Source organism: Cyrtonyx montezumae, unplaced genomic scaffold (assembly GCF_038088225.1).
Source record: "Cyrtonyx montezumae isolate F1298 unplaced genomic scaffold, pur_monq_1.0 scaffold_10, whole genome shotgun sequence".
Classification (NCBI taxonomy): domain Eukaryota; kingdom Metazoa; phylum Chordata; class Aves; order Galliformes; family Odontophoridae; genus Cyrtonyx; species Cyrtonyx montezumae.
The window spans coordinates 40,520,043-40,544,310 of NW_027071826.1; the positions used below are offsets into that span (position 1 = coordinate 40,520,043).

The window sequence follows — 24,268 nt, forward strand, 5'->3', positions numbered from 1 at the left end:
TAATATGATACATTATATTCACAAAGTTATTCATTTGGTGCATATGATATGGAAAAATAGTAGCTCAGCTCAAATGTCAAAATTTCTTCAAAACTTATTAAGACCAGGTAAATTCACTGTAAGTTTTCATTATTGACGTATAGCAGAAGATGAACTTTGAAGTTGCTAATGAAAGCAATGCTTGATTAGAAAGCATAGGAGTACTACTAAATGTTCCCCCCTTTTTTTCGTACAGAAACACGAACAGATAGAACAAAGAAACTGTTTAGACACTACACAGTTGGATCTTATGACAGCTTTGATGCTTCAAGGTAAGGATTTTTCTTTCCTTTTGGTTGCAATTTACAAAAACTTTGAGTTTTATTTGTTACTTATGATTTTGACTTTAGAGGAGAAGTGGAAAGCAGATTACTAAACTGAACTTCTAAGATATCATTCTACATCTAAACCTTTTTATCATAGCTTACTCTTTTCTTATGGGTCAGGTTCACAAAGTGAATAACAAAGTAATAACAAACATCACTATTACATTTTTATGAGTGGTGAAAGAAATCAGCGTTTCTCAGAAGCTGTATATTCTAGCTTCTTCCACTGTCAAGAGCCACTTAATGTGTTTGACAAGATCAGACCTTCTGTATCTTTGCAGAATCATACTTGCTGAGAAAAAAAAACACAAAATAAAGTTTTGTGATTTGTTTTTCTGAATGGTATCTTAGATCCTAAGCAGAAATTATGCTGTTGGAAATAAGAAATTTTAGAATTTAGATATATTGTAGTTTTCTGCTGAGCATTCATGATTTCAAAGCAGGTTCTTCTCCTGCATTGCACGTACATGCATAGGATGTACAGCCAATTTCTGGTAGGAAGTTAGCTATTGGTGTCTTCTTGAGAAAACTGTGGTGGCGTACTGGAATCTCTTACGCTTTTCTCCTGACTGTCTAATTACAGCTTTTCAAGAAAGACACCTTTTTTGTAGGAGAACAGTTCTGAAATGTGTAAAGCAATGATGGCAGAGTTTCATGTGGCATGTTATCTATTTCAAGAAAAAAAATATGCGGTAACTGCTGTTTCTTTTATGTGATCTTAGTCTCAGTTTTGAGGGTTATGTATAGTTTCTATGCCAGTTAAACTGTTTGGAACAATCTGGGGGGTGGAATTCATGCCTTCTGAAATTGTTTGGATGCCCACAGCATCCTTCCCTGTTCCTGCTGATCAGTGTGCAAACCTCTGAAAGGCAGAGAGCCTGTTGGTTGTCTGCTGCTTGCTGCCTGTAAATATTTGGAAAATAGTAATGCTTTAGTCCTATTGAGTTGTAATTTGAAGGAGTATTGCAGTGCTGGATGAAGAGGGTAGGTTTGGTGGCACAGTGGGAGAGCTCTCAGACTTGTGGGTGAGATATGATTATCCCATCTTGGAGGGTCTCATGTTCCTGTTACAGTACAAAATGTGCTGTAGGGCATCAGCTCTGGCTATTGTGGAGCAAAGAAATCCCATTTCCACATCTTGCATATTGCCCTGCTGTGCTCAGCCAAGTTAACAGAGCTTTGCACAGTGGGATAGAGTGATGTGATTGACAACGTAGTTTAATAATGATAAAGATGTCAAGAGTAGCTATTATTCTGTGCTATGAAACACATAACTGTTCTGCAGTTCAAGAGAAGTGGTTAAAAGTTTCATTTTCAGAGAGCCAAGATAGCTTTTTGCAAGATCCTCTGATCATTATTCTATAACCATAGCCTTGTCTCTGTATTTCAGTGTTAACAGAGTTGTTTCATTAAAGCAAAAAGCTATGGCTACATTACGTTGCCTCGCATGTACCAATATTCCACTTGGAAGCCTATCCTTACTTTCTAACAAAAAATGTTTTCACTTGAAAATGCCAAGTTTTTCTCTCTTCTCGCTCTCTCCTCGCTTGCTCGCTCTCCTTCTCGCTCGCTCTCTTTCCTTTTTCTTTTCCTTAATTTCTCTTTTTTTTTTTCCTACTCTTAAATATTAGGTTTGTGTAATGCAATAGCAAAACTCAGACAAATTTACATTGCCTAATTCTGAATAAGCCAGGCAGGAAATCTTATCAGATAAAAAGAATTTTTCATACACAACACAGTTGTTGAGTAATGAGATTTGAAGTATATTTAAAGTTGCTCCTGATTTTGTCATCAATATCTTCTTATTGTCTGAGAAGTACAAGAGAAAGCAACAGTTCTCTAGACAGCTTCTGAGTAAAGCAAAGTTTTGGAGAAAATTCATTTCCACAGAGAACCTGAATCCCAGGGGTCCCATTTTGAACAATCATAGTAAGAGCCCAGCAGTACAAGTTGAAATTGAAATGGAAAGGTTGGAGAATGTAGAATTAATGAGAAAATCGAGGAAATAGAGCTGGAAGCTAGGCCTGTCCAACACTTCTTGTTTAGTGAAAAATTGTTAATTTTAGGTTTTTTGTAATAATAATGCAAGAAAATGAAAATAAATAATTTTTTGGTGACCGAGTTTCTAAAAATAGAAAATAAATATAGTTTCTTTCAGGCACAGAATATAGTTTCTTTGGACAGGTTAACTCTTCTCTGGGTGAAGAACTGGCTAGAGGGCCATGCCCGGTGGGTAGTAGTTAATGGAGTTCAGTCCAGCTGGTGTCCCGTTACGAGTGGTGTCCCCCAGGGGTCAATATTGGGGCCCATCTTGTTTAATATCTTTATTGATAACCTAGACAAGGGGATTGAGTGTACCCTCAGTAAGTTTGCAGATGACACCAAGTTGGGAGGATGTGTCAAACTGCCTGAGGGTAGGGAGGCCCTTCAGAGGGATTTGGATAGGCTGAACAGCTGGGCTGAGCTCAATGGGATGAGGTTCAATAAGGCCAAGTGCCGGGTCCTGCACTTTGGCCACAATAACCCCATGCAATGCTATAGGCTTGGGGCAGAATGGCTTGAAGAATGTAGAGAGGAAAAGGACCTGGGGGTGTTGGTTGATGCTCGGCTTAACATGAGCTGGCAGTGTGCCCAGGTGGCCAAGAAGGCCAACGGCATCCTGGCCTGTATTAGAAATAGTGTAGCCAGCAGGAGCAGGGAGGTGATCATCCCCCTGTACTCAGCTCTGGTGCGGCCGCACCTCGAGTACTGTGTTCAGTTTTGGGCCCCTCACTACAAGAAGGACATTGAGGCCCTGGAGCGTGTTCAGAGAAGGGCAACAAAACTGGTGAGGGGTCTGGAGCACAAGTCTTATGAGGAGCGGCTGAGGGAGCTGGGATTGTTTAGTCTGGAGAAAAGGAGGCTCGGAGGAGACTTGATGATCTTGTAGGTCCTTTTCAACCTAATGTACCTTTGAACCTATGAGCATATAATAACTTCCTGTAATGAAATGTTTACAGAGAACACATGGCACATTGAAAGGTAACCTCCATCTTCATCCTTTACAAACACACCATGTAGAATTAAAAATGCTATTCCGATACTTTCTTTATTAAAACTGCAGTAGCAATCATGCATGAAGTTGAGATTCAGATATTTGAGACTGTAAATCAGCTTATTGTACATGTAAGTGGTACTTTTGCAGGTTCTTATGTATTGTGGCAAAGAAAAAGAAATTGTATTTAAGAATGAAAGGAGGTTTGTGTGTCTTTGTAGTATGTTGAGTACATTTAACTCCTAGCATGTGCTTCAGAGAGAGAAATTGTTAAAAGTGATAAACGTGATGTCAAACTAACAGTTTGTGATGTTTCCCAGTTAGTATGCTGCTTTGATTACTTTTTCTGTTACTGTATCCTATCAAAGTATGGGATAGTGGTGGAGAAAAAATGATATAACTGCCCACAGCTAAGTTTTAATAAACACTTATTAGAAGACTATTGTGTTTATGTGCTAAGAACAGCTTTGAAACAAAAGTATTAGCAAATCCGATTCAGTTCCTTTCCAGAGGTGTGGGGGAGTGAGGGTAAGTCTCTGCTCCCCTCACTTTTTCCTTTCTGCTCCCAGGAAGGCAAAAACTGCTGAGTAGAAATATTCTGTTCAGAAATCTTTATTAATAGGCTTATTCACATGCAAGAAAATGTATTGTACATGGCATTTTTGTTCTTTAGGAAAATGTGTGGCTTGAGTAATGAAAGTTCATTAAATCCTATTTCAGCTTTGCATAAGAAATGAGTTATCTATAAATTAATACTACAGGAAAATTGATAGTATGCTTACTAACATGCTGAAAGACAGTGAGGCTTCCTTGCCAGTACAAATAATCATTATGTATCATACAAATATGATATTTGAAACTACCAAGTCTACTGTATCATCTGCCTTAAATGCTGATAGGGTGTATTAATTCTGTTACGCAGAAATGATGTTTGAACCTGTCATGTGCTCCTACTGCTGCCATTCCTTTACAGGGATTTCTTTACTACTTTATTAAAAACTTTTAATAACTAATTTCTTTTAGCTTCCTTTAATCCTATGCAGAGATGAACACTGGGGACATGTGAGAGAGGGTAAAGCCTCTTATGCTAGAAGGATAAATGGGAATATATACGTGTCTCTGGACATCTGTCTCAGGCTTCAGCTCTGGAGGCTGAGCTGAAAAATGGGATTGACAAAATTTCCTTTTGCATCCCAAATGGAAAACACAGACAGCCCCATGCCCACAGTGGCTGAAGCCTTGCATCAAATCTGAGGAAATAGATGGCCCTCTAGAGCATCAAGCTCCAGGCTAGAGGATCCATTTGGTGGCATGTCTTGTAACCACAGACAGTAGCAGAAAGCAGGAATAGACAAACAGCAGATACATCAACACAGTTGCAGGGAGATAGGTAAGACACCTGCGACACATCCCTAGAGCTTTATGGCTTTTCCTGCTTTTGTGTTCAGCAGTAGTTCCACAACCATGAGACACTGCTTTTGAGAGTCGGAGGTGAGGGAGAACCTACCAAGTGTCGTCTGGAAAAATATTTGTTTGTTTCTGTCTTGACTGGACTGAGTGGGCAGTACAAAGAATAAGCTTCCTGAAAAATGTTTCTATGCCTTAAACCAGTTCTTTCATGAAGTCTTGTTTCATCACAGTTGAATTCCAGTTTAATAAAAGAAATTAATGCTAAGGCACAGAATGGATGTGGAATTTTTTTTATTAAAATTAAAATCATTATAGATCTTTACGAATTATAATTTTTTATCTGCTTTTAACCTGCACTGAGGGAATTGATCCCATCAGCATAGGTTAGGGAGTTATTCACTCAGGAAAATCAGAGAGAAGACAAAACTAAGTCAATTAAAATATGTAAGATTAATTATTTGTTCAATATCACATGTAGAATATTAGCTACCTTTTAAAGGACGTGACTGGTGATAATTTAGTTTTACTACTCTACAGACATAAATAATATGAGAAATTTTGATAGTATGTAAGGATTGCAAACTTAATTTGGTGGAAACACATGATAGAGTTGTCCTCATGGATTTAGGAACTTTATGATGCAGATGTGGAAACTTTTACTACCATTAATTGCATCATCTGCCTGCCACCTTCAGCAGAATAGTGAAATAGCAGAAGTCAATGGGATAATTGAATTGCCGGCTTCAATGCAATTACAAAGCATATGATATAAGGTTTAATGTCTCTTCCATGACTTTCCCTTTCCTCACAATCCAATTGATTTTCACAATTTTTTTTTTCCCCAACCACTTTAACTGCTACTCATCTCCGCACAAGAGAAGTTTTCTTGGTGTCTTTTCATGACCTGTTTTGACTACAGCACTATTAAGCATATGTGAAGAGATGTAATAATAAATTTTTTCACAGGTTGATCGCCACAGATGTACTGATGGAAATGAATTTATTTGCTTTCTGATGCTGGTTTTATTTATTTATTTTTTGGATGAAAGAAAAGAGGAAAATTTGATTGTGTAGTCTTGGAAGCTATGTGTAAGAAGGCTTAATTAAAAGCTTAATTCATTAACCCTAATGGCCCTACTTGGACTCCAGTGGCAGCATCCACATCTCATAGCATAGAAGCTGATGGAAGCAACTCCTTAAAAGCTGACTGACATACAAACACATAACAGCAAAAAGAAAAGACAAAAAAGAGAGATCCTTCTCAGCTTTGTATCTCATTAATGCTCTGTTATGTTATCTGCAGTCTTGGGTAGAGCTATATAAGCTTTAACAGACAATTCAGAGAGCCTCTTTGGTTCAGATGAAGCTGTCTGCCCCAGGAACTCCACACAACTTACAGTGTTTTTTGTATTTTTATTTTATAATCTGCAGAGTATACTTGTTGAATGCCTCAGTCCTTGTCCCAGAGTTGTGCTATGCTTAGAGCTGCCTTAATACCTGAAGCATCAGATGTGAAACACAAGAATTACTTTTTTTTTTTTTTGTGAAAGCTTTTGATATTACGCAGAAATACTTTGATCTAATTTGATGTTTGGCTTCATGTGGAAAATGACTTATTGTCTTATTCCTGGAAAGATACAAATATTCATGACTTTATAGATTAATATACATTTAAAATGAATTGAATTATTTTGGAAAACTTTTTTCCTTGCAAGTAATGGGGTCCTTAACACCAGAGAGGAAGAAAAGCGTGCTTTCTGTGGTTGTGGATCAGCAGTGGTACCATTCCTGTGTTGCAGTGAATTGAGCACACGTACTTACTGAGGACTGCTTACTTGTGCGCAGCTATCAAGAGCAATCTGTTAAGTCTGGCAAAGGTTTCTTCATGAAGGTTGAAGAGATGTGTAAGATGTGTTGTTATTTTTTACATTCTGTTTGCCACATTTTCACATTGCTTCTCCCTAGACCTGGAGAATATGAGGGAAGCACTGATAGAGGTATCCTTATCGAGAAGAGGGGGGTTCTGTGTTGATATGACTGGCTGCTTTTGATCTTCTTTTGGATGGCACCAGCTCTGTACTAATATTTTCTGTGAGGTTTGTACTGTCCAGTTCATCTCTTTCAGGAACTGGAGTAAGGGTATGAAAATTGTTTCTCATAAAAATAGATTTTCTTCTACTTTATTCTGGGATTGTTACATGACAGTAAGTTGAAAGGAATTTTGCAGTACAGTATATATACATTTATTGCAGGTGTAGGTTTTAAACAATATTCTTGGTTTTTTTTCTTTGATGGAAAGAAACAAACACAATAATATTGTTATTTAAAACAATATATAGCTCAGTCTTGGTCAGGGAGATGGTAGCAAAAGTATCTGAGAATGCTCTTACTTGTACTATATATTCACATGATGTAGTGGATGTGTTTACATTTGAATGCATGTTAAGATTTTAATGGCATAAGGTCTCTGCTTATTGGATACTCTTGCTTCTTTCAGATGGAGAGAACAAGCAGCACTGACCAAATTATGGAAAACCAAGTTTGAAAACCTTTTTTTTTTTCCCAGTGTGTATTGTTATTTTATTTCTAAAGTTATTTGGGTCGCTTGTCTGGTGCCTATTCTAAATTAATATATGCTTTCTTTGAGTGTAATAGCCTGATAGTGCTGAAGTGCTCCATTGATGTGTGAGGCAGAAAGACAAGGGCAGCTCATTTTTAATCCTTTATGCCTCATCAACGTGAAGAATATAATTTAATACAATTAGGGAAATTAAGTATATGTTTAAGCAATAATTAAGGCATCAAAGCTTTTTGGGGAATAGGAGGAGATATAAGATGTGAAGTCTTTCATTTACTGTTATTTAACTTCTAATGAAAATGATCTCACTTAATAAACAACTTTGCACTTTGCCTTCACTACTATTGTATGCCGCTGTGACAGAGCTTTTTGTGTTGGTGACTACAGATAATATTTAAAGTAATTGCTAAAAGGAGTGGGGAAAAAAGGGTGTGTATGTGTGTATGTATCTGAACTTGTAATATCACTTTATTCAAATCTGTGCTATAATTGTGTGAAAATGCATGTTAGGATCTACCACAATTACTGTAAGATGGAATATTCAATGGGAGTTTCAATAAAGTGGTAAGTCCATTTTTAAGTTTTTTGCTACCTTAATAGTAAAGCTTGTTTAAAGCACTTTAGTAAGATCATGCTTTTAACAACCAATGATTTTGCTACCACTGACATAAATTTATGAGACATTTTCTAGTCTAGATGGACTAAATTGTTAGAGGTGAAGTGAGGAGAGACCAACAGTTTCCAAGAAGAAAGTTATGAAAAATACATAGCTCTTCCCAGTTTTAAAGTTAAAACTGTGTAACCATAGGTACAGTAGATATTTTTCGCCACGGCCATGATTTGGTAATGGGCCATTTCCTACAGAGCCACTGATGCACTCAAGTTCAAGTTTTCTGTCACTCCTCTGGCCAGCTGCTGGAGAGCAGGAGGGAGTTTAATCAGAAATCCTGAATGTGGGGAGGACCAAAGCTTCCTGAAGTAGAACAGAGAGAAGTAATATATATACATACATAGGAAAAGAAGTGGCAGAAGGTGAGGACACACGGAAAGACTGTGAGGGTGTGATACAGGGTTAGTTAGATGCAGGAGCATAATTACATGCAAGGACCGAGCATAAAAAAACAGGAGATTAATTTATTGTTTTTCTAGGAAAAGGAGAACAATTAAGTTTCTAAGAAATAGTGTTTTACGTTCTCAAGTCCCAGTCTCCACCATGATGACTTAGATTTCTCTATGTGACTTATAATTCCCTGCTCCACTACACCTTTGGCCACCTTTCTGTCACCTAGTTCCTAGACGCAAAAGCTGACATATTGTGACTTTGGTTGCAAGTGATGCGTTTTTAAGTTTTGTCAGTCCAAAGAAACAAATAACTGTGGTTTTTGCTTCACAAGAACCAATAATGTATATCACTTCTGTCCTCCTTCCAGACAGAACTTCACAAATATTTGTTGTATTTGCAGAATTTGATCTACAAGGCAAATTTAAAGGTGGCTGGTTAAAAAAAGAAATTATCAAACCAGAAAGAGGTCACTGTAAAGCTTTCTTATTGCACAAAACATTAAGGCTGATGAGAGAAGGATATTTTGTTCTGTCCTAGGACAAAATTGAGGTTCTGGAGTTGCATTTCTTTGGAGGCTTTGCTCCTGTCCAGTTTATTCAGACAGACTTGGTAGAGAGCAAGCAATAGCTGGTGTGAGGGTATACACTTGAGCTTGAGTCCCATGTGTGGTAGGCTGCTTTCACTTAAACCTATACTTTGTATTGCTGATGAATGCCAAGAAACTGACAAATTAAGTGATTTTCTAACCAAGCCTTTTGAAACTTACTCTTTCGTTGCCAAGAGGCAGATTAGCTCAGTCCTCAGTAACTGTGGCATGCAAGTGGCGATGTCAAATGTGGATGCCTGGCAAATCTTCCAGCTGAATAGTTGGTGATCTTACTGGGGGTACCTGTGCACCCTGGCATAACATTTCATCTTTCATCTTCTCTGGAGAAAGAATCTTTAGTTGAAAGTAAAGCCTTTGTCAAAATACATTGACAAAGATTATTTTTAAGAGAGAAGCAGTTCAATAAAACAGGTTTTGTGAAAAATCTCCCAACAGAAGATTAATGAAGGCTTAGAAGGTTCCCTAGGGCCTATGCAGAGCAGTATGTGTTATGCTTTAAACTAGCAGTTCCAAGTGTAGATGGTGCAGTACTGTCAGATCCAGCTGCAGTTGCAGCTGTAACAGGGGTGGTTTATATCTGTACTGTGAGCATTTCATAATGTATTAATTTTGAAATACACTTAAAATTAATCTCAGTGCAACTTTATTTAGTCGCCCAGTTTAGCTGAAATGCTAAACCAAAATTTCTAGTGTCTCCAATATAAAACCTCTGTTCACTGCCAGAAATTAAGCTGTAATACAACCAGCAAGCAAGATAAGGGAGACAGTATGGAGAGATTCCAATTCAACATTAACTTAATTAAGGAAAGTAATTGCTGGTTTAAATAAAGCAGAGTTCTTTTCTTTGTCAGCTGACATATCCATGATTTTTCACTATTGCTACCAAACCTGTGAACTAAAATGACTGTTCTTCAACAGGATTTCTGAAAACTATGATACTGTTAGACAGGAACACTGCTAAGATGGACATTTCTCAAGTTTTTTGCAGATAAGTAAACAATTCAGATTAGGCTTAATATAACTAAAGGCTTTAGTGTTATTAGAGTTGAAGCAAACTGGAAAAGTATTTCAGAAAAAAGGTAAGGATACTGCCTGCTTTTTAGCGTTAATGAGATTGTAAAATAATATGGTAATTAGCCAGGGTTTTTAAAGGGATTTGTGCAAATTAAACGCTAATTGAAACCTTCTCTTCTTCATAGAGAAAGCCTAGAATACATAACTTTCTCATTCTTTGCTATCTTAAGACTTTTGGAGAGGAATAAAGTGGGAAAGTGATTTTTGGTAAAAAACTTCTCTTAGTGGGGGTGTTGGTTGATGCTCGGCTTAACATGAGCCGGCAGTGTGCCCAGGTGGCCAAGAAGGCCAACAGCATCCTGGCCTGTATTAGAAATAGTGTAGCCAGCAGGAGCAGGGAGGTGATCATCCCCCTGTACTCAGCTCTGGTACGGCCGCACCTCGAGTACTGTGTTCAGTTTTGGGCCCCTCACTACAAGAAGGACATTGAGGCCCTGGAGCGTGTTCAGAGAAGGGCAACAAAACTGGTGAGGGGTCTGGAGCACAAGTCTTATGAGGAGCGGCTGAGGGAGCTGGGATTGTTTAGTCTGGAGAAGAGGAGGCTCAGAGGAGACCTTATTCCACTCTACCACTTCCTGAAGGGGGGTTGTGGTGAGGAGGGGGTGGGCCTCTTCTCCCTGATAATGACAGGACGAGAGGGAATGGCCGCAAGTTGCACCGGGGAAGATTTAGATTAGATTTGAGGAAACATTTTTTCTCTGAAAGAGTGGTCAGGCACTGGAATGGCCTGCCTAGGGAGGTGGTTGAGGCACCATCCCTAGTGCTGTTCAAGAAGCGTTTAGATGAGGTGCTAAGGGATTTGATTTAGTAGTTGGGTAGGGATAGTGATAGGAGGATGGTTGGACTAGATGATCTTGTAGGTCCTTTCCAACCTAATGTATCTATGAATCTATGCCCTTGATAATACTTTCTGTGTTTTGAGAAGAACTTGAAACTTAGTTGTAACATATGCCTTATACTCAGGTGTAATAAAATTTTACAGGAATTTTAACATTGATAATTAAGGCTAAAACTAAATATAAAGTAGAATTTTATGTGAGATACTCATGTCTGTAAAACTGAAATGAACTGTCAGGTTACTCAGATTTCTTGCGGCTAGAGCTGCAGTTTCCAGGAAATGCAGGACAGAAGGAATATAATTCCTAGAGAACAGGTCATGATGGAAACCCTAAGGGATCCTTTAAAACTAATTTGAAGTTTAAAACTGAAGTCAGTTCTGAGGGAAGCTGATATAACCCCTTGTATTACCATGAAATGTGCCAAAACATGACTGCACAAGAAGGAAGGCACATGTGTTTCAGGGAGTTTATATGGAGTAAGTAGTCCAGCTTGGTTGGAAGCTGATGGAGTATTATGGGGAAGCACCATATGTGCTTGTCCTGCTCTTGCATCCTTCTCTGGTTTTGCCCTTTCAAAGAAGCAGGATGTTGAATTTGACCCAGTGTGGCTGTACATACATTGCTGTGGTATTTGCTAAAAGTGGGAGAAAACTCCTGTTTGATGCATGCCAACTCTGAGACAAGCATAGAGATTGATTATCTGGCTTTATGAGCTAGTTAAAATGCTTCATCAGCTGGAGAAATTCGTTATTGTTATATATAGTTATGTTATTCTACAATCATACCATTATCTTAAATCTGAATAAAGCTGGATTGACGTCACTGTTTCTACCTTTTTTTCACTTGACCTATTTGCTAACCTTGAAGTTATTTTTCCTCGTTACCGTGGTTGTCTGCAAGAATACTGAATACCTTTAACAAAAGTATTTGAAAAATTACTGTTTAAAATGGAAGTGTGGAGAGAGAGGTAGCATGGTTACTAATAGTGAAAATTACTGATTTGGGGTAAATACTTTATTAACCTTCTTAGAGAGAAAATTCCTCTTTCTGTGTACTTTGGTAGTAATAAATAGCAGAGGCTAGAACTGAAACTGATTTGGGTGGACAAATGCAATCCTAAAAAGGATAAGTATTCTAGTTACTTGCACTTATTTGTTCAGTCTGTTTATTTGTTCAAGGTTCATAGTATGAGCAATGAATATTAATATTTTCATGCTGCAGGCTTAGATTGCTCACAGGCTTGATAATTACAGCTGAAAATTGCCATTAAGTATCAGGTATAAGTGGAGTGTGCTGCAACCCAAAAGACTAATGTGATTGATGGAACAGCTGTATGAAGGGTAGGATTCTGCATTATAAAACCTTCATATTGTGTACTAGAATTACACCTACCTGAATTGTACATGTTTAGTTTTCATTTTGCCATGTGTTGTTATTATTATTATTTTAAATACAAATGAAGTTAATTAAAATAAGGGAATTTTCTTTTTTTTAAATCTCATTTTGCACCCTCCTCCCCCAGCATGTTTCTTTCTCCCTACCAGCACAAATGCAAAAGAATAATAATGTTTCTTTTAAAAATGGTAATAATAATACAAAGCACATACATGTGCATTATACTTTATTCAAGTGTAGGATTGCAACCTTCTGATTTTTTTTTCTTCTTACCCTACCTTGAGATTTCTCCATAAAACAAAGTCAGATTCTACTAGATGATTTATATTTCCATGAAGTTAGTTTTGACTTTTTTTTTTCCATGTCAGTATTTTACTTTACTGGTTACATCCCAGCAACTGAAGATGTAAATGGGGGAACTTGGGTATTATTTCAGAACGTTTGATCTCGTCTCTTACACCCCAAAGAATATATTATGATTATATTAAGTGCATTAAAAACTGACTGTGAAAGAATGTGGACTGATACAGAGATAAATACGATGCGAAAATGTATGTAATTTGTCCATGTCATAAAATTTGATTATTTTTTTTTAATACCTGTATTTCTTTATAATGTTTTATAGCATAAATTCAAGGAGGTATATAGCATCGATATTCTTTTTAAAATAAATTGCTTCTTCTCTTTTATAATTGTGGTTGATCTTTTGGGCAACTCTGTCAATTATAGGGCTGGAATAAGCAGCACAGTCAGTCTTTCTAAGGCAAATGAGATCACTTTGTAATGTTTTTGGTTTTTTTTGTTTTGTAACTTTAGGAAGTGCTGTTCATTTTTTACACATGCTGACAAGTATTCAAAATCCAATAAAGACAACTTGTTCAAATTGTGCGAAACCTTGTTTTAAGTCAAGGAAGTTATATACACTGTCAGGTTTTACTGTCGTCTATAATGATGCCACAATGCAATGGAGACTCATGAAATATAGGAATTAGGGAGTGCCTATATGTCTCTTCTGATATATTACAGTTTAGCATTAGCCAAGAGATGATTTTTAAATGCATGATATGCAGAAATGCATTTTCATGGTCAAATAGGCTTTTATTGAACTCTCTAGAAACAGCACTGATACATGAGGTGAAAGACAAATAAGATGATATAGAGATGTGAGATATGAAAGGCAAATACAGTTATCAGAGGTATGTAGAGTATCACTGAAGCATCTTTTTCCATTCCTCTACTGGGCCTGAGAATAGCAAACTCAGGAAGACGTGGATATAAGAGCATGGATGACAGCTGGAATTCATATATAGTATTTAGCATATAATTATATTTTTACAAATTCTCTTTCCAGACATTCCAGATCTTTTCTTTTTCTCTTTGAATTCTATATATGCAGGATTGTATGCAGACCTGGTTTTATAGTTTTGTGTGTGTGTGTGTGAAATGCCTGAATCAATTAGAACTCCTGTCAATGTGAATGCCTGGTGAAAAAATGATTATTCCCCAAAGTAACAATTTTGAAGACAGTAAACAGTGTTTTGAGAACTGTATTAGCTTTTTTGGATGGACAAATTAAAACATAGGGTTTAATTCTTCTAATTCAATTTTATTGGTAAATGTTATACTAGCGTGAAAATTTTGCATCTTGATAATGAAAACATTGGTTGGGGAATCAGCTGAACTACAGTCTAGGTTCATTTTAGGTACAGAAGCTCTATGGATACCCTATGTAAAGAAATGTCTGTGAGTTCCTACAAATGGTTTTGGGGAACAAGGAAAAAGAAGGGGAAAATCAAAGACAACGAAGAGCAAGGCAAATCTTTTTACTTATATACTCTACAGTCAGAATCACAGAATCATGGCCACAAATATTGAAAAGCACAAGGGATGACCCTGTGTTTTCAGCTCTTCAGTGTGATTCTATTCAACCCTTCTTAACATTTTAGTTATTGTATCACCATTAGTACTTAGACTTCAAACTTCATCTATCTAATAAGGAGTTTATCAACTTAACCTTTAAAATTTATTTCTGTTTTAATGACAGGTTGAGTCTTCCTTAGGTTTGTTGAGGTAGTTACCTAATATAAATTTGAAAGTATTTTCTTATAGGCCTTCTCCCAATTACATTTTACTATATCTAGATAAGCAAATGTTCTGCATTGTAAGGAAAACCATTTAGACTTTCCTTATATGATGATAATGATATTGGCAGGATTGATCAGTTATGGAAGGCAGGACAAAATATAAAGGTGTATTTTTATTGAATATCTCCTGTATGAATAAATTGCGCTCAATGAGAGCAGTTTTGTTAGAAGATGGAAATAAATAGTTGAGAAAAACAAAGTATAGAAGGTATATGCATATTCTTAAAAACAATACAATTATTTTTCACTAGAATAGACAGAAATTATTGGTTATTTAAAATTCCACTGTGAGAAACCAAGAAAAGATTCTATCAAAAATAATAGCAGTAGGTTGTGAATTCTTCTGTAGCATAATAACCTGTTATTGTTCAAAGTTATATCTTACCAAGTAAGCATATTTTTAATACAAATTGTATTGCAATTCAGCAAAAGATGTCGTCACATAAGGGAATTTCTGCATGTGATGGCAGGGTATTACAGAGATTTTTCTATCAGTTTGAATATATGGTTGACTACAACTTGCTGTTTCTGTTTGGGTAGTAAGTGGGTAAGGTGAGGAGGGACCATGTGTGTATTTTTCTATTTGCTCTGCAAAAAACACGCTTATTGTTGTAGCTAATACCTCCTGAATGAGTGATTCCTGTTCTGTGTATTACATGAGCTGTGCAAGCTTTTCTGTAAGACCATCAGCTGGATGACCGATGTCTGAGAATAATGAGCAATCAAATACAGAGTCTCTATTAATCTTGGAGGCCTTAATTACTAGGATTAGCCAATTTTCCCAAAGTCATTACAGTTGATAACTATAAATAGTAAGGTTGACCCCTTCCAGCAGTAACAGGAAAAGTTTTTTCACTGGAAGTCTCTTACATTTTACAGTAAGATTTGCTATACACATTGTTTAAATTTTATGTGGTTTTAGGAGTGGTAACTTCTTCTCTTCTGGAAAAAAATTATGTTCATTTAAAAGGGAATGACCATCAAAACAGAAGAACTCCTCTTGTATACCCTTCTGTGGGTCTGAAACTAGCTATAATATTTAATATAAGATGCATGACTGTATTAGCCTGAAAGAAATTAGTGCGATAGCTTTGAGGCATTGTATGTAAACTTATGGAGTGGTTTAGATTTTTTTTTTTATTACATCTAGCAAAGTTTAGAAGAGGCTTTGAGTTTTCCAGGTGGTGTGGGCCCTGTTGCTTGATTCTTTTAACATGCAAATGGATATGTATTCAATAGATCTTTCAAATAATAATAATACATTTCAAGAGTACTGAGGAGAGAGGATATGAAAAAAGATTTGAAGAAAATATTTTTATTTCCTTGGCCTACTGAAGGAAGTTGACTTGGTGAGGATAACTTCTAACTGATAGAGCAAGCCTCTAGTGCAAGTCTGTAGGCTGAGGAGGCTACTCATTTGGTTGCAGCTCTAGTTGTAAGAATCTCACATGAAGTCTGTTAGATAACTTTTCTGCCTTGGAAAGCTTATTCCATTTTGTTAAAGCTAAATTATTTCTGTAAGAGCTGCACAACTGGAGAGAATGAAGAAAATAGTCTTTATCAAAAATAATCTTTTAAATTATTTTTTCTCTACCTTAGGAAAAGATTGACAATATACAACATACCAAGAAACTATTTCTGTTTGCAGATGATGATTTTTTTCCACTGGAGTGTACGCTATATGTTTGTTTGTTTTTAAAGTTTTGTGGGTTTTTTTCAGTTGGAAGTCAGCAATGATACATTCAATACAAACCTGCCTAAACGCATTCTATAGTCCTGATGGTTTAGATCACTGTATTTTATTGTTTTGACTTGTTTTTGGAGTAATTTGTTCTTTAAGTTAGGGTGCAGTTGTTCTAGTTGTGAAATGGAAACTAGGTTTCATGGGTTTTGCTTCCATCAGGAACCAGGGCTTCAACCTTTATTTTCTTCATAAAGGTATTTGGGGGTGGGCCTCTTCTCCCTGATAAATAACGACAGGACGAGAGGGAATGGCCACAAGTTGCGCCAGGGAAGATATGAATTAGACCTGAGGAAACATTTTTTCTCTGAAAGAGTGGTCAGGCACTGGAATGGCCTGCCTAGGGAGGTGGTTGAGGCACCGTCCCTAGCGCTGTTCAAGAAGCGTTTAGATGAGGTGCTGAGGGATTTGATTTAGTAGTTGGGTAGGGATAGTGATAGGAGGATGGTTGGACTAGGTGATCTTGTAGGTCCTTTCCAACCTTATGAACCTATGAAGTATTTAACACTTCTACCTGAGGCGTTATCTGATTGGGCTGTTGGCAAAGCAGAACTTCTTGCTGCTTTAAAAAGTCTACAGGAGCAATGACTTTTATGTTGAATGAATTCTGAATTCAAATCACTGACCAGTCTTTATATTTCACTTTCTCTATTAGTAAGGCTACAAAATTATGGAAACTGACAGCCATGCAGTTTTTTTAACCTTAAAATGTTAAAGAAGCTGCATGAATGGATGAACAAGTGAATTTTCTAGCATTTCGTTTTTGTTTAAAGCCTTAAGTTTAAGGTTTGTCACTGTACCTCATGAAGAAATATTCTGCGTTTTATATGATATATTTTGCATTTCTCTTTATACACTGAATCTTGGACTTCTGCAGCCCAAAGTTAATGTAATGTGTCCTCTATGTAAATAATGAACTATTGGTTTTAAAATTACTTGTTTTGTTACCAAAATATAGAACTAGTATTATTCTGAATACTTTACTATGAAATAGGAACTGTTTTTTTTCTATTTGAGATAGGAAAGAATTTTATTTTAAGGATTTTATGTACTGAAATTTAGCATAGGGTGATATCACTGTGTTTAAAGCATCTGTGAAGAAACACTTTCTTGCTTAAGATCAGACCTCTGAACAGATTTGCAACACAGTGTCTCCTTTGTTTGCCACTGATAGCTAAACCCTATATGCATTCTGTTGCTGAATATTTACAACATCTTCAGGAACAAAGAAATGCTGCCAACAAGGCTAGTTGTGAGAAAATTTGACCGACTTTTATATTTGGCTTCACTTTGCCAGGTAGATCTGTTTCACAGGTCTTCAGTGCAGATGTCCAGTCCAACACTGGGAGCACTGTCGTGGCAAAGCGAACAAAAAGCAATATTGCAAGTAGTCAGAGGTTAAACATTTTTCTGGTCAACCCCTTTCTCAGAGGTGAAAGGGAGTTTGCTGGAAGGTTTCCTGGAAGATTGTGGAGGTTGCAAATTTGGTTTGTGCCTATGTTTGTTTTCCATTCTTTTTCTGCTGCTAGTCCTTAGCTCTACAATACCAGAATTAGGGATCACTTTGTTTTCTGTGTTTGGTTCAAACTACTTTTAACTGTTTGTGACATAAGATTATTGCAGGTTCCATTCTTCCACATAAATAAGATGTAATTGCATTTGATTTTTTCAAACCTACATTTTTGCTTTACAGGCTGTGATAAAGTTTTCCTTGTGTAGTACATCACTGAAACAATGTATTAGTAAACTATTTGTCAAATAGTAGAGATCAATTTATGTCTTCTGTTAGCAAAAGTTCTTGTGCTTCTACTATTCCTTTTGCCCTCCACCTTACATTTAAAACACAAAGCTTTATAATGGTTTTGTATTCCCACTTGCAATGTATAAATTGAGATATAAAACAAGCTAGTTGTAAAAATAAATGTACTCTGGAGGAAGAGAAAAACATAGGTGCTTTTTATACTTTTCATCTGAACAGACCTAGATGTTATGATTAAGTGAGAATACCTTGAAAATGCCAGGGAGGGCTGATTGTGAAGGGAGGTTAGATTTTTTCTTGGTGGTGTTTATCAGTGTGGGTTTTGTTGTTGTTTTTTTTAAGTTTTTTGTTTGTTCTGTATAGATATATAACATTGATCAGGTGTTTTCCAAGCACTGCTATTGGAACTTTAACTTTTTAAGGAATTATGTTCTGAATTTGTTTTTGTTGACAAAAATGAAAGAATTGAAGTGGTTTAGTAAGGCATCTAAATAATAGGCTTCTAAATTCTTTATATAAACTATCTCAAATGAGAGATGGGTTTGGGTAGAAGAGAGAAGGGTTTTTCTTTGAGTGCTACCTTCTATGCTTGGGTTCTCAAAAGTAGCTTTCCAACTTCTACGAAGCTGTTGCGTGTTTTCAAGAAACTTGATGTAAATGGGTCTTATTAATTTGGCCATGTATCAAGAGAATTTGCTGAAGATAGATTTATTGTTGGCTCCTTAATGGATGTAGAGTCTCATCTTGAAAATGTGAGTTGGAGAAAATACGCCAATGTGCCTGTATATTATGAGTTTCTATAACACAAGAATGTTGATGGAAGGATTCGACGTTATGCTATAGACTCTGAGGGCTGCAGATTCCATCTCACCCCAATATCACTGAACACGAGTATGTTTGGCTTTCTTGAGAAATACTTGTTTCTTACTACATCATTATCATAGAAAGAGTATTCATTGTAAGAAAAGGTAATCTCCAAATTATGAGAGCTGCTCTGAAAGTAATGCCTCCTATGTTGGCCCACTACATCAGAGATGCATTTTGGTGGTATGGCAGTGAAGGTTGAACCTTCACACCAGTATTCCATTATCTGTTGTTGCCTTGCGGCAGATGGCAGCAGAAGAGCAGTCTCACAAAATGGTGTCTGACATGGAAATGTGGATGAAGCCAAGGTGTGTCTCTGAATTTCTCCTTGTGGAAAAAATAGCACCCACTGACATTCATTGGTGCTTGCTGAACATTCTTGGAGATTGAACAGTGGATGTGAGCACAGTGTGGCACTGGGTGGTATGCTTCAGCAGAGGTGACAGTGATGTGAACGACAAGCCACATTCTGGATGGTCATGCTGTCACACAATGAAATGAAGAATGTCTTGATCAGCTCATCCACGTGAATCCATGGATTACAACAAGGAAACTGTATACAGTGATGTGCGGTATGTTTTGGGATAGGAAAGGGGTGTTTTTTTTAGATTCGCGAGAACCTGAACAAACCATCAGCTCTGTTTGCTATGTGATGATGCTGACTAAGCTAAAGACTTAAACTTTCAGAATCAAGCCAGAGAAGAAGACAACTTTGCTCTTGCAATACAGTATCACCAGTACCCATTTCAGTTTAAAAACCATGGGCAGATTTCCATCCTATCCTACAGTATCCACAGTGAGGTCTAGATTTGGTGCCTTCTGACATCCATCTGTTTGGGCCAATGAAAAGTGGACTACATGAGCAACATTTTCCTAGTAAGAATGCTGTATTAGCAGCTTCAAATCAGAGTCTCTTCTGCTGGTGCACGTTTTTACGAGTGCAGTATGCAGGCTCTTATTCATCACTGGTGAAAATGCAGAGCTATTGGTGGTGATTATATTTAAATATAGTGGTTTTTTAGCTGAGAATATGCTATTTATTTGCTGGAAATAAATAGGAGGAATTACTTTCAGAGTGACTTATGTGTGTAGTAAATAGCAGTAAGGTGAGACAATGTTTAAAAGCTGTTGGAATTTTTGGAATCATCTGATGCTCATTAAGCTCAAGTCTCCATTGTGGCAGCTTTAACTCGTGTTATTCTATTCAGTAACATTTAAACACTTCATAGTTTGGAAGCCACAATTACATCACCACTTTAGCAATAACATGAAGTTGTATCCCTCAGTTAGAGCTGGAAAGTCACCAAAAGAGTGGTCTGTGGTGCATGAGAGATTTGAGTTTGGAGACTGGCCACTGGTGTCCTGATCTCATCATCCTCTCCTTTGTTCAGAGCTTTAAATGAAAAGGTCACACCAATTTTTCTTTCATTAGGTTCCTTCTCCCCTTCTGAATTATTAATGGCACTGAAGGACTCTCTGTCTCCTATTGTGTATTGGATACTCTAGTGACTAAACTCTGGTCAAGACCGGTGGAAACTTTAGTTGGCTTGTACAAATTAAGGAAAAGAAAATGAAACTTGTCTATACTTCTTCCTGTATTAAATACTTATGTAAGTGCTTCAAAGCCAGTTTACCAGTCTTTAGCAGGGCTTACAATTCATTATGATTCATGAATACTTAACTCCTGGCACTGTGCTGCTTAATGGCTTTATACCTAAAAGAGCATATTAAAATTTATTTATTTATTTATTTACCTTGAGCTTATTTTTAGTAGCCAAACGATTAATGAAAAACAGTAAACAGTTTAAATCTTTCACAGATTGTTCTCTGTATATAAAAGATCCCATTTTAATGTGGATTTATGCATTTTCTTTCTCCTCTGTCTACTTTTTACTTATCCAATGACAGAAAGATTCCTAAGGCTACTTTCTCTTTAAGAGCATGCTGCTTACATAAATAGTCCTTTAAACCATCGTCTTGTTTTATAATATTAAACGTTGATCAGAAGACAGGAATTATTCCTTAGAAATGTGTATTCCTGATTGTGCATGCCTTGTTACTATTTCAATTATGCAGATTCTTGATGCTGTGGAAATTTGTGCTTGATGACGCCAAGGCAGCTGCACGTTGTTAGCATTGTAGGCTGTCAGATGATCATGTGGGATTCTTGCAGCATGCAACATTCAATAGGATTGAAAAAGGGCTTTTGATGCAAGGCATAGCTTTCAGAATATATTTGTGCCTTTTAGTTAGCTAATATAAAATCATAATATTTTATCTTTAAATTTAAAATGCTGCCTCATTTTTCTTCTGGTTGGTTTCATTTTGGCTTCACTAGAAGATGCATCTGGTACATCCACGATTGAGGAGTTTATTAATGATACTGTCGTTCAGTTCACTTACTTTTTTTCCTTTTAGAGTCCTAGCTAGCCCACAGATTACATGATCACATGCTCATTCAGTCATTCATATAGAACACAAACCACCATGCATGTTTTCTTTCTTTTTCCTCTCTGCCTTTTTTCTCCTCTTTAAGTTGCATTGTCATGTTCTCTTTTATCATCAGGCTTAGTCTTTGTCTTCCCTCTGCTGCTATTTGTATATATTTTCCCATGCTTGGTTACTGCAATATTATTTGATTAACGGGCTGTGATGATGATGAACCTGCACACTGGAGGAGCAGCTACTACAGTGGTGATGAAGGGATGTAATAATGGTCGCTATCCTCGGAATTCTCTCTACAGTGACTGCATTATAGAAGAAAAGGCAGTGGTCCTGCAGAAAAAAGACAATGAAGGATTTGGATTTGTGCTCAGAGGGGCAAAAGGTAAGTGCTTCTGTGTGTGTGATGTGCACTGGCATGAAGAAATTTATACATCTCTGAATATAAGCAGGAATTATTCTTGGTGCACTTGGTTGCTAGACAACAGGATTCTCTGCATGCTGTACTACTGAGACACATTTTAGTGATTTCTGTCTAAAGCAGTTTGCGTTTTTAAGAGAAGAGAAGCACTGTATAATCATTTTGTGGGGATGAAGTTTTGTCTGTATTTTTACTGTGATGGTATTTGTATTATTTTTCATTTATCTGTTTTGTGGTGCAGTTTACCTAACTATGGGAAACCTGCTTTCCTTGTAAAACCTGCTTCTTTATTTCAAATGACAGTCTGTTTAAGTAGGTCTGTGAATAGAAATAGACAAGAGAGTGATGTTTTGTTTAAAATAGGTGTGGATCTGCTGCAAGGTGACATTGGTGCAGTTTTAGTATGAAAATATGATCTTTTTTTACATCTTCAGAAGCTGCATGTATGTTGCATGGCCTGTAGTGTGCTCATTTTAAAAGCTCTTTATATATTAAATTGCATGTTACCTTTCTCTCGACTAAAATCTAAAATAATGGCATCCTCAAGAGTTAACAAAAGCATTCCATTTAATGCTTTGCTTTTTAACTTTCAGTCCACTTTGTTCGTTTTGTATTTTAAAAAATATTTATGATGGTATGTCCCATCTCTTGCTCCCCCCCATTTTTCCATGGGTTCTCCCTTGCTTTGCTTGAGCATGAAAAATATTCCTTATCTTCATTCCTGGGACATCATTTTTGCCCCCCCTCTTTCTGCACCTCCAAACTAGAGACATTGTAGATTTACAGTGTTATAAATGCTTTTCTAATTAAATGAATATTGTTGTAGTTCTACTAGGAAAGCCAGAAGTGCTACCTTTTAGTTAACCCATTGCCATGAGTCGACTGTGCACCAAGCAAAGGTTACTCCCTCTGTGCAAGCCCAACTATTTTCCCCTAATTTTCTCTGTAACAGTAAGGGCACCTCAGGTAAAAGACCCAAGGACTTTTCTGTTGGTCTGCGTGCATGACAGAGAGAGAAAAGGCTGATTCAAGAGCCTCTTTCCATAAGAAGTGCTTTCTTCTATTATCTTCTTTGTAATGCATTTACATATACAATGAATGTTTCTAGAGGAAAAATTGATTTTGATCTTTTTGCTCCTGCAATCCACCCTCCTCCCTGCCTAGATTGGCCAAATGCTCTCTTCTGGCTACAGTACATAATTCCTTTGTAGTTGGGTGTTTCCAGAGTTACAAGCATTTTGCTAGGCATAGAAAACATGAAGTCATACTGTATATCTTCGAATACTCAGAATCTGGCTATTTCCCTGTTCAGCTTGATTTAGCCTGTGTCAGTTAAGAAGCATGTATTTTTCTCCCTAAACTGAAGACCTGTGGATTGCTATTGCAGAGAGATTACACTTTTCCCAGCATTTTGATATTGTTTGAGGCAAGGTCCCTCTTACTTTTAGCACTCAACGTTTTTTAACCATAAATTTGAATGGCCAGTAATAGGCCTTCAGTTAAGTAGTATCTGCAAGCATTTCCTAACTTTCTTTTTTAACATGGTATTTATTTTTAAAGCTGACACACCAATTGAAGAATTCACCCCAACTCCAGCCTTTCCTGCTTTGCAGTACTTGGAATCTGTGGATGAAGGCGGAGTAGCATGGCAAGCTGGCCTGAGAACCGGGGACTTTTTGATCGAGGTAGGAGATCCTGACATCTAATTGTTAGTGCTCTGCTGGGGAAAGAGTGGCTTTTCCTTTTATAGGATTTCCTTTGGAAAAAGTGTATGATGCTTCTGAAATAGCAAGTTTCATGGAATAACACCAGTAACTATTTCACCTTATCTATTTTTTAAAACTCATGCAGCATTTGGAAAAGCAGTAAAAAAAACAATATTGAGGTTACTTGGGAAGTTTCTACTTGTTCTCTTTGTCATTTGAGAATACAATAGCAGAGAAACTGAGGATTTTGATACTTCTTTGCATTATTGAATTCAAATTCAGTTTAATTTCTGTGTTTATTGCAAGCTATCAATTCTCCAATCTAAATATTTTTACAGAGTCACCAAAATTAATGACTTTTTATGACACTATTTCTGCAATCAGAAATAATGGTTTACTGTTGGGAAACTGTGAAGAATGAATTTGGCTTTAAATTAGATACTTACAACTGTGTATCACACACACACAAGTGGATTGCAATATAAACTTCTATTTTAATGGTGTATTTAAATAACGTCTTCATCCATACAATAAATATCTGTGTTTTATATTTTGGAGGATTTTGATTGAGATGTTAAGTTTTGTTGCAATAGTTGGTACTTCTTTCTAGTGCTATTGGACAGTTTGCAACACGATCATGATTTGGGATTTTCTTCTTCTTTCCCCACAACTCCTTCATAACCAACGAAGTGATGCTGTGGTTCTTTGAAAATAGGTTTTTTAGTGGATCAACAGAATCTTATTTGTAAGATCTATTGTTTTCTTTTAGTTTTTAGTTTTTAGTTTTTGTTGTTGTTTTCTTAAGGAAAATAAATGCCAACTTTGT

At 36.7% G+C, this 24,268-nt stretch overlaps 1 protein-coding gene across 1 annotated transcript in view; it reads left to right on the plus strand.

The window, feature by feature from the left end:
* SHANK2 (SH3 and multiple ankyrin repeat domains 2) overlaps positions 1 to 24,268 on the plus strand; it is a 330,531-nt gene that overhangs the window by 182,795 nt on the left and 123,468 nt on the right. Inside the window, exons 15-17 of the mRNA XM_065755018.1 lie at positions 236 to 311; positions 21,618 to 21,700; positions 23,297 to 23,421. Of these exons, the coding sequence (XP_065611090.1) occupies positions 236 to 311; positions 21,618 to 21,700; positions 23,297 to 23,421 (284 nt within the window). The remainder of the gene's footprint in view (positions 1 to 235; positions 312 to 21,617; positions 21,701 to 23,296; positions 23,422 to 24,268) is intronic.